We start from the raw sequence: 14,905 nt of genomic DNA on the forward strand, positions 1-14,905 counted from the left end.
AGTGGTCATAATCCACGTGCTTAAGTAAATGCAGCATTGTGGCATTGTAATTGACCAAAATCGGTCAGTTTCAGATGACTGATAAGCAGCTGCTGTACATCAGGATGAAAATGAATCCAGGAAAAGAAAATATGTTTTTTTTTCCTCTTAAAGCCTGCCTTCATTTTCTGAATATTATTATGCTAAGTGAAATATCCCTTGTAATGTATTTCACCCAGAAATGTACAGTATTATTGTTTGTCTGTGATGGACAAACTACATTATTATTTTTCAAGGTAGCAGCCCCTGGGTCAGAGAGGGTCACTTAAAATCATGGGTCTGGCTCTCGGAGATCTCCAAGGCTGTTGATAAATGTTACATTTTAATGCATCAGTAAAGGTAAATTATTATTCATGTTGGCAACAATTCTGTGAATTGTGTTTGAAATTAAGCCAAATATCATCTAGGTCCATCCATTTTGGAGTTTCAACACAACACATCACAATCAGATGCTGACTTTGGCCAACATATGTTGTATTCCCCTAATTTATGGTTCAGGGTAGCCCTGCTACTGAGGAATAAATCTTCATCTCCATTAAAAAGAAACCCTTTGAATAGCAAACATTTTACAGTGTTGTTTTTCACACCCCACCTCACATGACAACACAATTGCTTGAACTAGCTGCTTCAGTATGAATTGGATTAACAGTACAGATTTCACCGAATCCATATTCCAGTAAACTGGGAATTTCAGTTTACTTTAACTGATTCATCTGCACTTTGGAGACAAATAGCTGCATTCATTCCAAGTGGATACATTCAGTCACTTGCCAACTAAAAGGCACTCTGTCATCAGAACGCTACCTGATGAAGGGCAAATACATATATTAAGTTGATCTTGTAGCAACCCAGCTGCGTCATAATCTGAGTACCAGTTCATTTCATGGCAGATCACTGCAGTTCATCAGCATTCACTGCTGGAGATGCACGAGCACTGAGACACTGTTGGCCAAGGGTAAGACAGGGTAAGAGCACTCTATGAGGGGGGGGCGTCCAGAACTGGGAAGACTTGGGATGCCAATGATTTAACATAAAAAGCAAGGGTGGTGGTGAGTGAAATTGACAGGGCAATTGAAAAGATTAAGAGGCTCACCTGGGCTTTGTGAAAGTGCTTTCCACAAAACTACCTGAAACCCTGCCAGAAGCTGATGAGGATCCTACCTGGCTGGACTCAGCGACGCAGTTGCTGCTGTTGCTGATCTGAGCAGGAGAAGAGTTGACCGAGATGACAGCCACATGCTGCCGGGCAGGGAAAGTTGGAGATGGCTGTAGAAAAGGAGGGGTATGTCCAAACGCTGAGCTCAGGCCTCTTTGCTGGTTCAGAATTTGTTGGTATGTCACCGGGTTGATCGGATGAGGGAAGGTAAAGGCAGGACTGGAGAGAAGGAAGAAAGATCAAACTGGATTGGTGGAGCCTTTAACAATTACAATAAATCACCGAAGTTTGCTAAGGGCAGTTGCTGAGTTGAAATCAGCCTGGCTGGGATACTTCTTCCTCTAAACAGCAGGTTGTCCCATGCATGTCTTACTTTTGAATCTTAAAATATTTGCTTGCAAAATAGGTAGAAATAACAAATGAGTTGGATCCCTAATGAAGATCAGGGGTGTCAAACTGGATTTCTTGGAGGGCCGGATCAGCATTGTAGTTGTCCTCCGTGGGCTGACTGGGGATGGGGGGGGGAGAGACAGGGTGAACGCCCCCTGTGTCCCATTTTGGCCGGTAGAGTGCTGCAGGAGGCAGTCCGGTTCAAAAATGGGGCGCACGGGGGTAGCCTGTGCCTCCCCCTGCGCCTCATTTTTGCTAGGAGAGGTACCGTGGTCCGGTCCTTTGCTATTTCCAGGCCAGATATAAGCATCCTGCGGGCTGGATTCACAAGCCTTGAGTTTGACACCCCTGTTTTAGATTATTACATTTTCCTTTGGTGCATTCTGGATTTTCCAAGGAATCCCCTTAAGGCAATTTCCCTTGACTTTATGCTTTAAAAAAAATTATCAAGCTCACTGGAGCTGGCCTTTGTCAGTTGCATATTATCTCTTTGCTGGCCATGAATTACACATGGTCAGTCCAAATTTATCAAAAGATCACTGATGAGCGCCAGAGATTTTTCGGGAGCCATGTATCATTCAAGGTCAGTATTTCTATTGAGATATTGTGTGCTGTTTACTATAGATTCCTGGCATTCAGTGGCCCTGCTGCTTCTGCTATTTGAATCCTTCAAGGGAGGAATTGTACATGTGGAAATTACTGCTTACTATAAATTAGAAATTGGATTAATGGGCATGTAAAACCCAACAAAGTACAAGAATGTGCTGATCCTTAAAAAGAATATTTACTCATACCATCAGGAAGTGTGAGTCTCATGTTAATTATTTTTTTTTATTAGTGGTTCATTCAAGGATTGACACATTTATAAATAATCAGAGAAAATAATTTAAATAACATTGCTCAGTTGTTGATAGCTTGGGGAAATAGATACAAACTTTAAATAATTGTTTACAATTGACAAGAGATGCACAGTTTCTGAAGAACATAAAATAATCCACTTGAGGCCTGTTCACTTTCAACTTAATGGAAAAAGAACATAGCCCTCTCTGTTTCTGAAATCAGGGAATAGCTTCATCCCTGTATACCAATAAAAACCTTTGGAACAAAGGTTTGCAAACAAGACATCTGCACAAGTTCCATTTCAAAAACCGTTGGTTTTAATAACCAAACAAATGTGACTCAATGTGAGAGAATGAAAAACTGCTTATTTTGTCGCTTTAACTGTGGAGAAGCCATAGGCATTTTACAATCTCTGGCTCACATCTGGCCCCTTGGTTGTCCTGATTCAAAATTAAATAAGGCTTTTCTGCTAGAAATACTGATGGGGGTGAAGTTAAGTGATTTGGCAAGCCTGGCAGGCCAGCTCATCTCACGCTTCGGAAGGCAGGTAGACGGGCCCCTCTTTGGGCTGCTTATGGTGCAATATACTGACTGCTCCTAAGGCCATCAAAGGCCTGTCCTTCCTAGGCCATGCATGCAATACAACTACATTGGTTTTATTTTGAAGGCAATTGCCGTTTTTCTTTTCAATTTGTGTATGTGTCCATGCGCATGCCTACAGTATGCATCTATTCCACATCTCCACAAGAATCCCAGTTTGGCCCCTGGGGAAACTGAATTGCAATCCCTGCTGTAGTTTAGGATTGTGCCAGAAATTGAAGAGTTGAGAATTTCATTGTGTGAGGTATTTCATCTTCCCTTACCTTATTGCCCCTGCTGATAAATGGCCATATGAGCCACTAGCGGCAGAACTACTTCTGGAATTATTAATATAAGCAACCAGGGAATTGGGTGAAGTCCGAATCATGGTTTGGAGGTCAATGCTGGCGTCAGACAAGGGGGATATAGAAAGCGCTCGCTTCCTGCTCAGTCTTGGCGTTACTCTTGGGCTGGAGAATCTTGACACTGCGTGAAATGAAAATAAGGAGAGAGAGCATGGTTCCAGAGTAAAAGGAGCTGGTTTTCAATCTTTTTAAAACAAGTATTTCAACACAACACAATTAATTTGAAATTAAATACAGGTAGTCCTCAACTTACAACAGTTCATTTAGTTCAAAGTTACAACGCCCCTGAAAAAATGTGACTTATGACCGTTTTGCAGCATGCCCCGTGATCATGTGATCAAAATCCAGATGTTTGGCAACTGGTTCATATTTATGACCTTTGCTGTGTCCCAGGTTCATTGTGATCCCCTTTTGCGACCTTATGATGAGCCAAGTCAATGGGGAAGCCAGATTCACTTAACAACTGGGTTACTAACTTATAGACTGCAGTGATTCACTTAACAACAGTGGCAAGAAAGGTCATAAAGTGGGGCAAAACTCACTTAACAAATATCTCACTTAGCAACAGAAAGTTTGGGCTCAAGATCTACCTGTACTTAGTTTTGCTGGAAGCACATATTTCACACCATAGCATATCCTAAGCTGAAAATTATATTCAAAAGAGAATCGGTTGTCTGTTCCACAATTGTGCTCGTAAGTCGAGGATTAAGATGTACATTTACAGTTTGCATGATGTTTATATATGATCAGTAAGACCATATATAAAAACCACTTATCTATGGGCATTCAGAATGATAACCTCAGTTGTTATTACACGAGTGACCACAACCGACTCCTGACCTTGGATGAAAGAAAGAGAATGCTACTATCTAGTGCTCTCAGTGCTATGAAATGGCAACATTTCCAAGGAATCCCGCTAGGGTTGTTTGCAGGAGACGGTCAAACAATGAAGACTCCAAAAACTCAAGACTGTCACCACAACCATATGACTGTGCCTCCCCCTTTCACTGGTGATACAGGTGCAATGCATGGAAAACGGAGCAGGACTTTGATCAGATGATCGACAATCCCTTTGCAGTTGTCCCAGGTATTATAATCCTTTCTAATATGAGATTAATAATGTCTACAGTATTGTTAATTATATGAGCCTCATAGATCCTGGAATGCACTTCCCAGTGAAGTTTAGGTGGTATCTCAATTTTGATGTCAGTACAGATTTAAGGAAAAACAAACCCAGCCCTCCATGATCTAACTGAGTTTTCTCTGGTCTCTTTATTTTTATATAGCATTATGAGATTTATTGTTGACTGATTTGTTGCATGCAACAACCTGTTACTTTGCTTTCATTCTGGTTGTAAATTGCTCTAAGGAGTTAGGGTGGCATGTAAATTGCCTTGCATAAATTAAGAAAAAAGGAACACAAAAGTTGCATGTGATACAAATGTCTTTGATTTTCACCTTCTCATCCCCTCCATAAAAGTGGTGAAAAATGAAGATTTGCCCTAATACTGTAAATGGCCCCACTCAATTAAAAAATATAAATATAGTTACATCAAAAGTGCCTTTGCCCTGGGCAAACCTGTGCTGCCATTCTCCTGTTATGCATTTGCTGTACTTGGGAGATACTCAAGGTTAAAACTAACAGTACTGACCAACAAAATCAAAGCAATTGATATACTTATTTTACACAGAGCTAAAAGGTAGAAAAATCAAATAAGTTTGGTAACCAGATGTCTTGAAGAATTTTGTTTCGTTTGTCACTACAAAAGCAAAACAACCTGCCATTAACGTAGTTTGCATATCCCAAACTAATTTACAGATCACAACATGCTCATCCAATAAGCTGTTGGTGAAATATGACTCAGACTTTAGCATTTATAAGCTAGGGACCTTAAAGGAATGTGAAGTATAGATACAAAGATTGAAATGTATTAATGGGAATTTCAATCCACAGCAAATATTTTATTTAGAAAAATCAGTGTGAGATGATTTACTGCTGGTATATTAACCTAGTACGGATTGCTAAAATGGACAATTCATTTTCTAAAAATGGTTGGTAATGTAACAAAAAGCTTGGCTCATTTACATGTACGGAAGTATAAATGTACATCCATTCCTCATTTAGCAAGTACTTTGGTTAGACATCATACACAAAAACAACAGTAATAATCATTGTCCAACCAAATGTTGTGTGCCTGTCAATAACACACATTGGAACGAGAGTATTCTGTTTGTTGCACAAGAAAGTTAGTGCACTGCTTCCAAAATCAAGGCTGGGTGCCATAGGAGAATCCCAATGAGGGCACAAAAGGAAAACAGACCTAACGCCTACTTATGAGGGAGGAACTCAAGAGTTCAAAAGCAGCAACGGTCTATTTGTCTAGCAGGCAAGATTCATTGCTTTCCGGTGGGTATGAGCAACTACAATTCTCAATGGAGCTATTAAACATTCTTCAAAAAAAAAACACTCCTATTTGGAGAATAAACAAAGTAAATGGACGTAAGTAGTGTAAGCCCTTCGTTTTAGGTCTTCCCCTCTCAGTTGACTTCATAAGAGTTTGGTATTTAATTAATAGTTGGGTTGTTTGCTTTCCTTCTTTAAAAAACATTGAGTTTAGCTGAACCGGTCTGTATATTTGTCTGTTTTTTTGAGGAGAAGTTGGGTTCCAAATATGAGCCTTGGAATAGGATCCTTTTTGAACTGGGAAAATTAATTTAGTTGGGACAGGCCAAAACATTAGATTGGTTCACTTATGGCTTGTGGAGGAAGATGATAGTGGTTTTACAGAGTAAATAAGAGTCTCCTTTGGAAGAGTTGTCAGTCAATGACTTTCATCATTTCTACAAATAAATCACAGGTTTTGAATATAGGGAGGTTAGAAATTAGTTGACCAAGCAACCTCATAGAGGCCAGTTCTGGTTTGAGCATGTTTGCCATTAAATTAGCAATTCTCAACCATTCAATCAAGTAATCTCTGCTTTACTTGGGTCTATACCAGTGCTAGGAGAACCGATTTAATATAATAAAAGACAGAGAGAAAGGAATACTTAGTGAACAGTTATTAGAGGATTTGTCCCCAATAGACTCTTCCCTACGTGTCAATTATTGTTACTAGTAATTAATTATGAACACGTTCACCGAATTTATTCATGTTTGATTTCATAATAGCCAAAACATGATTCATGAGCAATGTTTCATGAGACATGATAATGCAACAAAGATTTTAAAGATATCTCAAAAATGAATTATTATTATAGCTTAAGTTGCCATAATTTGCCATCAGCCTCATCAGACTAAGATTACCAAAACTCAAGATCCAAAAAACAGAGCAAATTTGCATATTACTTTGCATTTTTAGTTATTGGTCCCAACAAACTCAGCATATACTGGATTTCACGATGTCTTTCATCTAAGTAATACCCTGTTTCTCCAACAATACGGCCTCCCCCAATAGGAAGTCCCAGCATGTTTTCTTGGCATGAAATGAAATTAAGCCCCTCCCCCAAAATTAAGGCCTATATTAAAACATGCGAAATGGGGGGGGAATAGCGGAGGGCTTGCCGCGGCGTTTGGAGCAATGCTGCGGTGTTTGCCGCAGACACGCGGCGTTTGGCGCAGACACATGCGGCCAGCCAGGGCTTCTCCCTGCAACCAGAGCCTGGTGGAGACACTTGGCTTCAGGTGCTGCTTCCCTGGCCGGCAGGTCCAGCGGAGAGAGCCCGAAGCCGCCCGTCCTTTCCACCCCTCACCCAGCCCGTCCCTGTCCCCACGTATCTCCAAACTCACCAGCAGCTCCAAACGCTGCAGCGGCATGGGCATTGGGCAGAGGCGCTCACTCGGTGGGGCTCAGCTCAGAGGAGGACGTGGCGCGGGCTGTCGCCTTGCCTCCCTGTCCACGGATGGGTGAGCCTGGCGGCCTCTCCCAGTGGCCCCTTCCGGGTCACTGCCTCGGGCGGCCTCTCCCAGTGGCCCCTTCTGGGTCGGGCTGGAGGGACTTGGGAAGGAAGCCAAGCTTGAGTCAGCCCGGTTCTTTTGCTTGGCAGGCGGGTGTGCACCAGCGGCTCGCTTTCCTGGCTCTGCCAACCCCGCCCGCCTCCGGCGCGGCCCTGGCGGGATGAGTGGAGGGTCCGGCGGGGAGGCGCTTGCTGCTTTGGCCAGAGCTCTGCCGCCGGGCAGGAGGGCCCGCCTGTCAGCTGCGCTGGGCACCCTGGGCGAAGCTCTTCGCACTCTGCCCAGCACCAGGCAGGGATGGCGGCTGGGCGCTTCTCCCGGGGTGGGCTGGTCCTGCACTGTGGCCCCGGGAGATTCGTCTCCCCATGTGGGGTTGGGCTGCCCTCTTGGGCAGGGCAGGCTTTGTCGTACCGGTAGTAGGGTGTTGTTTTTAAAAGAATGGGCTTTGCCTTCGAACGATGCCCGGGAAGGCGGCGACAGGAGCACCTGAAGCCGAGTGTCTCCGCTGGGATCCATTTGCAGGAATGACCCCTGGCTGGCCCCGCATGGCTGCGCCAAATGCTGCATGGCTGCGCCAAACACCACAGCGTTGCTCTAAATGCCGCGGCAGCACGGGGAGAAGGGAAAGCAACGGTTGCGGAAGGTCTCCCGATACAAAGTGCCCCACCAACGCCGAGGTCAACATCCAAGCTGTCGCCGCCCGCCTGCCTGAGGATGCAAGGGGGGGGGGAATTAAGTCACCCCCGAAAAGACGGCCTAGCCGTTTTTTCGGGGCTCAAAAAAAAATAAGACCCGGCCTTATTATATGAGAAATACGGTAGTACAATAACAAAAACTCTTTCATCCAGCAAATAATATACTTTTCCTTGCTTGGTTTGGCTTAGCTTGTCAGGTGAACACTACTAATTGTGGCTTATTCAATAAATGATGGTTATATAAAGCCAGGTTTATTATAACGTGTTGACTAGGTCAGTGCATTGCATGCTGGACTGCAAACACGTTGGACTGGGGATGGCCAGCTATGCACATTGAAAAAAGCTATCTTCATAGGTAACCAAGTACAGGATAAGCTTAGCTTGTTCCCAAATTACTTTTCCTAAACAGTTCCCTCCTAATAACACTCTGGGGCTTTCTCCCAACATAAACCCATTATCGCACTGATTCTGAGCCCGCATGCAACTGGCCACCACTATCCTGCTTCTACAGTGGTGGTGGAAGTTAATGCAACAAGTACCCCTAGAAGTAAGTGAACCTGCTCTCCTTAGACATTAGCAATACTCCCAAGCAGAAATAGCAATGTTGTTTGGAAAAAACACCTTGGGGAGTTCAAAATCCCAATCGTTCCAAACTTTTCTGGTGGCTGTGGTAGGTTTGCATCAGATTCAGGCAATACCAGCGAATCTAAAGGCTTAATTCAGTAAAGGCAACAATTATCAGTCATGTAAACCATTTGAAGGAGCTGAATGGACAGGCAGGAGATAGCACTAGGCATCTCTGCAGGAAACAACACGAGTTTATCACCAAAGAGAATTCAGTGAAACTTTGCCAAGTTCGGTGTTAACAGCTGCTACTTTTCACATACACTCTTCAGCTAGCATCATATATAGAATATGAGCTCTAAATTTTACAGTTTCGGCATTTAAGAAATTCTATTTATTTAATATAATTTATTCTAGTCTTTTTTAGATATGAGCTGGAAGATTCCCTAGGCTTCCAAAGCATCAGTTTTATTGACTACTTGAAATCTTACTCACTTCCCATGTGGCTCTGGAGAGGTTTTTCAACTTACCATCTTATCATCAAACTAAATTACTTTTGATTTCTTTAAGATAGCTCACACTATTGAATGTTGAGTACAATATAGCTTTCTACTGTTTATATTTTTAAATGTTTACTTACCATTAAGGTAAAAGTAAAGGCTTCCCATGCCCAATCGTGTCTGACTCAAGGAGATGATGCTCATCTCCATTTGCAAAGGAAGCCCCCAGTGTCCAAAGATATTTCCATGGTCATGTGACCAGCATAACTATATCCTGAGGTGCATGGAACACTATTACCTTCCCACTGAAGTAGTACCTATTTATCTACTCACATCTGCATGCTTTCGAATGGCTAGGTGGAGAGGAACTGGAGCAAGGAACCGGAGCTCACTCTGTTGCGTGGCATTTGGGTTTCAAACCCAGACTGTCAGCTTTGCAGCTGACAAACTCAGCATCTTGAACCGCTGAGCCATTGCGCCCCCTTACTTACCATACAGCTGCATGTATTGTATAAAGTGTATGCTATAAAGATAAAATAAAAGAGAACACATTCAACAATTTTACTATGGGAAACACACTGTGGTTTATTATTTTGCACTGGGAGATCTAAGAACATTTATACAAAAATACTCACAGACAAAGGTTTCATGAGCATGGCTAATACTACTGAGCTTAACTGAGAAATAGAGTAACTCTCCTTGATGAAACAGACCTACCATTGGCTTACAAATGCCCATGCTGACGTTGCAGATGTGCTCATATGGGCTGCATAACTGGCTGTCAATTCTGCACACTTAATCCAGCAACTGCTTCCCTCTGTGGTTTGGCCCTTGGGATCCAGCAAGACAAGCATCTCCCTGAGGATGTACTGCCGAGACTGGACAGCTTCTAACATATGCCTAACCTCCTTTCAAAATCTCTGTGTGAATGTATCTTCTTAAGCAATAGTCATCCAGCTAATGAGGAATGATGCAGCACATTATACTAAAGGTCCTTATTTTGATTATTCCTACAAGACAGAATTTTGCCAAGATGTAAACATATTCACTCATTTGCCCAAATTGATACAGCCATGAAGGGCTTTGTTTGTGTGTGTCCATTCTCCTACTTTACCAAGAGGAGTGAGCAAGTTGGCTTTCACAGTCATATTTATCTCTGTTACTCCCACCTCTCAAGGGAGATCTGTTTATTAATGTGCCACTTCCCTTGATAAATTACTAAATAGAAAGAAAAGCCTTGTACTCGGTACTCGCTGCTCCTTCCCACCATGATTTATGCTTGCCGTGTCAGCTCTGCCATTGGTTCCCATTAATTTGACCACTGTAGAAATCTTGATGTCCAAGAGTAGCCCAGGTTTTATTGGTGCAACCATTTAGAGACCTCTAATCTTTTTTTTTTTCAGGGTATAAAACTCTGCTGGAAGCTGTCAGTTTCTGCCAGATAACCTGGGACTTATTTTATCACAAATCAAGGCATATGCATTTCATTACTGTCTGCTCTAATTTGGATCCTCTAGCTATTGCAAGATGTGGTGAAATTTCTTTGGTGTTGTTGATTTTTATACCTAGAATTGAACACAGTGGGTTAAGTTTCCATTAGACTCTGCTACATGATGCATTCACATATATGCTAAAGTCACAGGGTTGATCTCAGGCAATTCTTCTTTCCACCTCCTAGTACAAATTTCTAGGAGAGACGCAAGCAAATCAAAAGTTTGTTTTCCTTCATTGAAAGGCTGCACAAACAAAAATATAAGAAACTAAAAATATTTATTCAACTATAGACTTCCTCTGTCAATCACATTTGTAATGCATATATAAAAGGGTGTTCCATTACAAATATTTATCATTTGTCTAAATTTATGGGGAGAAGCTGGGAGACTTCAAGTACTAGTCCTCCGTTACACATAGAAGCTAAGCTGGATGGGTGACTTTAGGCCAGTCTCTTTCTCTCAGGCCAATCCACCTCACAAAATTGTCATTGTGGGGAATACAGGATAGAATGGGACAACTTGCCACAGCCAACTCACTGCGGCCAACTAGCCATGGTAAACTTGCTGTGGGACAATTTAACAATTCAATTTAATTATTTAAAATAATTTTTTTAAAAATTGTTGTCATTCACACTGCATTCTGTCCCTCCTTTTGCATCTTTTAAAAAATGATTCTATTTCACCATTTCTTTGATATTAGTGTAACTCTGGTCCCACAGTGAGTTGCCCTGCAATGAGATTGCTGGTAAAGGAGAGAGGAAAGGGAAGAGGACAACCCAAAACCAGGCTGACAGACTCCGTTATAGTGATGATGAGTGCACCACTGGAAGACCCAAGTTAGGGATGGATCATCATGGAAAAAATCTATGTGGATGTTAGGCATCATCATCATCATCATCATCATCCAATTCTCTGAGAACAGAGATAGTCATTTTTGTTTTTCCTGGACATTGTATTCATTGGTCTTTCCCTTTGGATGGGTATTATGCCTCATAGGATAACCCATGTGCACCAAATTGTGCTTGCCCTAAAGGGAGTTTCAGTCTTAAGTAGAAACTATTTGGCATCAGAAGATATAATCCTTCATTCTGGTAGATCTGGTCACTGTTACACTGCTGCCCTTGAGTGACACAATTGACTCCTCCAAAAACTTTATAGACCTATTAGATATAAACAGGACCTTCTCCAACCCAGAAAATTATGAGAGATAAGGACCATTAATGCAAGAAGAAGAAGAAAAAGAAAAAGAAAAAGAAAAAGAAAAAGAAAAAGAAGAAGAAGAAGAAGAAGAAGAAGAAGAAGAAGAAGAAGAAGAAGAAGAAGAAGAAGAAGAAGAAGAGAGGCCTGTTAAATTTTTAGTAAAGTCATGATCTGTATCCTGGTAGTGGTAGAAATTTTGCCCAAGGAAATTGGAGAGACCTTGGGGTAGAAACCAAAACATTCTCCAAATCACACTTCAACATCAGTTTATATCTTAGCTAGTAAAGAGGCATTAGGACTCCTTGTAGGTTCTAAATGTTGTTATGCATGTGTCTCATAAAATAGATGATATCAAGGCTAGGGCAGATGCCTGACAAAATGCCTTTTACATTCCCTATTTATTTCTAGAGATTGGTAACTGAAATTGGTTTTAGTTAAACACTAATTCTGATAGTCTTTCTGATTTGGTGTTTAGTTAAACACTGAATACCATTCAAGACCGTATTTCCCTTAGGTATTGAATATGTTGAGTCTTACATGTAGAGTGAATTAGTTTCTTTTTTATTAAAAGACTACCATTGTATTGTTCTGTGATTTTATTAGGCTTTTAGTATTTTTTACTTTTTTATTTTATTAGGTTTTCAGTTTATTTTTAAATTTTTTTACATTATATTATGTTTTTATGCATTGTTAGCCACCTAGAGTGACTATTTTGACACAGGCAGTCATATAAATAAATAAACTCTTGTATCCATGACCCAAGAACAAGGGAAAGAAATTATTGTTGCCTTTGTTACAGTAATTTGTCTTTGTGCTTGATTTCTTTTAGTGAATACTTATCTTGGTTCTATCTCTAACTGATGCCTCAGTGAAAGATTCCGTGAAGCCAACATCTGCTCTAAGTATAGCTGTGACCATCATCATAATATCTTATCAAACTATGCTGCTATTTTAGTTTCACTTCTGAGGAAGTAGACAGGGGGAGTTTAGAGACAAATAATCTCCGTTATCTCTAAAATGGATAGATTACATACAAGGAATCAAGGGTAATAAATGAGTACACATGTCAGGATGTTCTTGGACAGGAAAGTGACCTTCCAGCATTTTAAAAGAGCACACAGGAACAGAGTACTTTTGTATCTGCAAAAAAATATTTTTTTAATCATATAAGGCATGGGCAGTCATTAAACCAATGGAAAGTGGACACATTGTGGTATGCATATTTAAAGTATTATAACCGTGATGGTGAACCTATGGCACGCATGCCACAAGTGTCATGCAGAGCCATTTGTGCTGGCACACGAGCCGCAGGCAAACTTACCTCACTGCGCATGTACGCGCCTAACGGCTGATTTTTGTTTGGTTGGTTTGAGGCCTTTTTCGGCCTCCCAGAGGCTTGGAAAAAGCCTCTACAAGGCTTTTCAGACCGAATTATAGGCCTGTTTCATCACTTCCTGTAATACCAAAAAAGGCCTCAAACCAGCTGAAAAATCAGCTTGTGAGGCACAGTGCAGGTAAGGGGGTGGCAGGGGAGGATTTCACATGCATACGCAGGTGGCATGGGGAGGGTGGTGCACATTGCATTCTGGGTGCTGGCACACAATTCTGGGTGCTGGCACTGGCATGCATGCAATTTTTGGCACAGGAGTCCAAAAAGATTAGCCACCACTGTACTATAACCATCCAAAGGTTAATTTTACTCCTGCAAGACGGATCCAGTGGTCATTGCTGAATAGGTTTATCTCTTTACCTGTTGCCCTCCTCTGTTCGTTGTTCTACAACAGGGGTGTCAAACTGGTGGCCCATGGGCCTGATGCGTCACATGTAGGCCACACCCACCCCAGTTTTGCGAATGGGAAAAACATCGCAAAACGTCACGTGATGGCAACGTGGTGCGGCGAGTTTGACATCCATGTTCTACAACATCCCCAATAATTCTTATCCTTGCTTCTACCTAGGTTCAATCTTTTTGTTGATTCTATCTAATATACTAGCACACACTCCTACCAGTTATATCAAAATGGAATCAGGGGTTATGAGGAGCATGGAAGGATATTCACACCACAATATAATATTTACAATGATTCACCAAATATCAAAACAATTAAAAGTTACTGAAAGTAATGAAAAATCAGTAGGAGAAATAAATAAGGGAGGCAGTTTTGATTAAAACAGCTATTACAGCTAACAAATTGTTGCAGGGAAGCAAAATGGAAGATTGAAATATGATATGAAACGAATGGACGGGAGATGAAAGAAATGCAAACCTGTAGAAACCAGTTAACTGATTAATATGGGGGTAACACATGTTAAAACTAGAATGAAAAAAAATCAGTTGATTGTTCACAAGAAAGACTGTGTTTCTTCCTCCCCATAGCCACATAAGAATAGACCCTAGTAACCAAGATGTATTTGTCAGTGTATATAATGCAAATTTTCATTCTACCCTCAATCATGCCATTTCCCCTGTACTCCCATACCAAGAACTTTACCTGAATGTGAGTTGGAGTACAAACTCGATTGCAGGAAATACAACTTCAGCAACAGAGTGGTCAATGTCTGGAATACTCTACTTGATTCTGTGGTTTCTTCCCCAAACCCCAAAAACTTTAACCTTAGACTGTCTACTATTGACTCCACCCCTTTCCTAACAGGTCTGTAGGGGGCATGCATAAGCGTACCAACGTGCCTACCGTCCCTGTCCTATTGTTTCTTTTTATTCGTATCCATTTCATGTATTCATAATCATGTTTATACTTATACATGTTATCTAATATATGCTTGACAAAATAAAAAAATAAATAAAAATAAGCTTGTCTCATTTAGTGGAGACTTATAAGTGGATGGATAATCATGCATCAATAAGAAAGATCAGATTTAAATATAAATTATTTCTGTTCTTTAAAGATAATGGCATTATCAAGCAGCTTTGACAATTACAACTACTTTTCATTTAGGTTTATATTTGCTTCATATTAACTGATATATCTTGCCCACTTTACAGTGGTGAGATTCAAAAACTTTTACTACTGGTTCTGTGGGCGTGGCTTGGTGGGCGTGGCCATGTGACTGGGTGGGTGTGCCTTTTTTTGCCACCCCCACCCATTTTTGGGAGCTTCCTAGCCTCAGAGG

General features: G+C 41.3%; 1 protein-coding gene across 1 annotated transcript in view; it reads right to left on the reverse strand.

The window, feature by feature from the left end:
• The window catches only part of GLI2 (GLI family zinc finger 2), a 255,582-nt gene that overhangs the window by 25,027 nt on the left and 215,650 nt on the right, over positions 1 to 14,905 (reverse strand). Inside the window, exons 6-7 of the mRNA XM_026665471.2 lie at positions 3,289 to 3,490; positions 1,201 to 1,414 (exon numbers count right to left, since the gene is read on the reverse strand). Of these exons, the coding sequence (XP_026521256.1) occupies positions 1,201 to 1,414; positions 3,289 to 3,490 (416 nt within the window). The remainder of the gene's footprint in view (positions 1 to 1,200; positions 1,415 to 3,288; positions 3,491 to 14,905) is intronic.

This window comes from Notechis scutatus, chromosome 1, assembly GCF_049901735.1.
Source record: "Notechis scutatus isolate UNSWTSFEM ecotype Mainland chromosome 1, rNotScu1.2, whole genome shotgun sequence".
Classification (NCBI taxonomy): Eukaryota; Metazoa; Chordata; class Lepidosauria; order Squamata; family Elapidae; genus Notechis; species Notechis scutatus.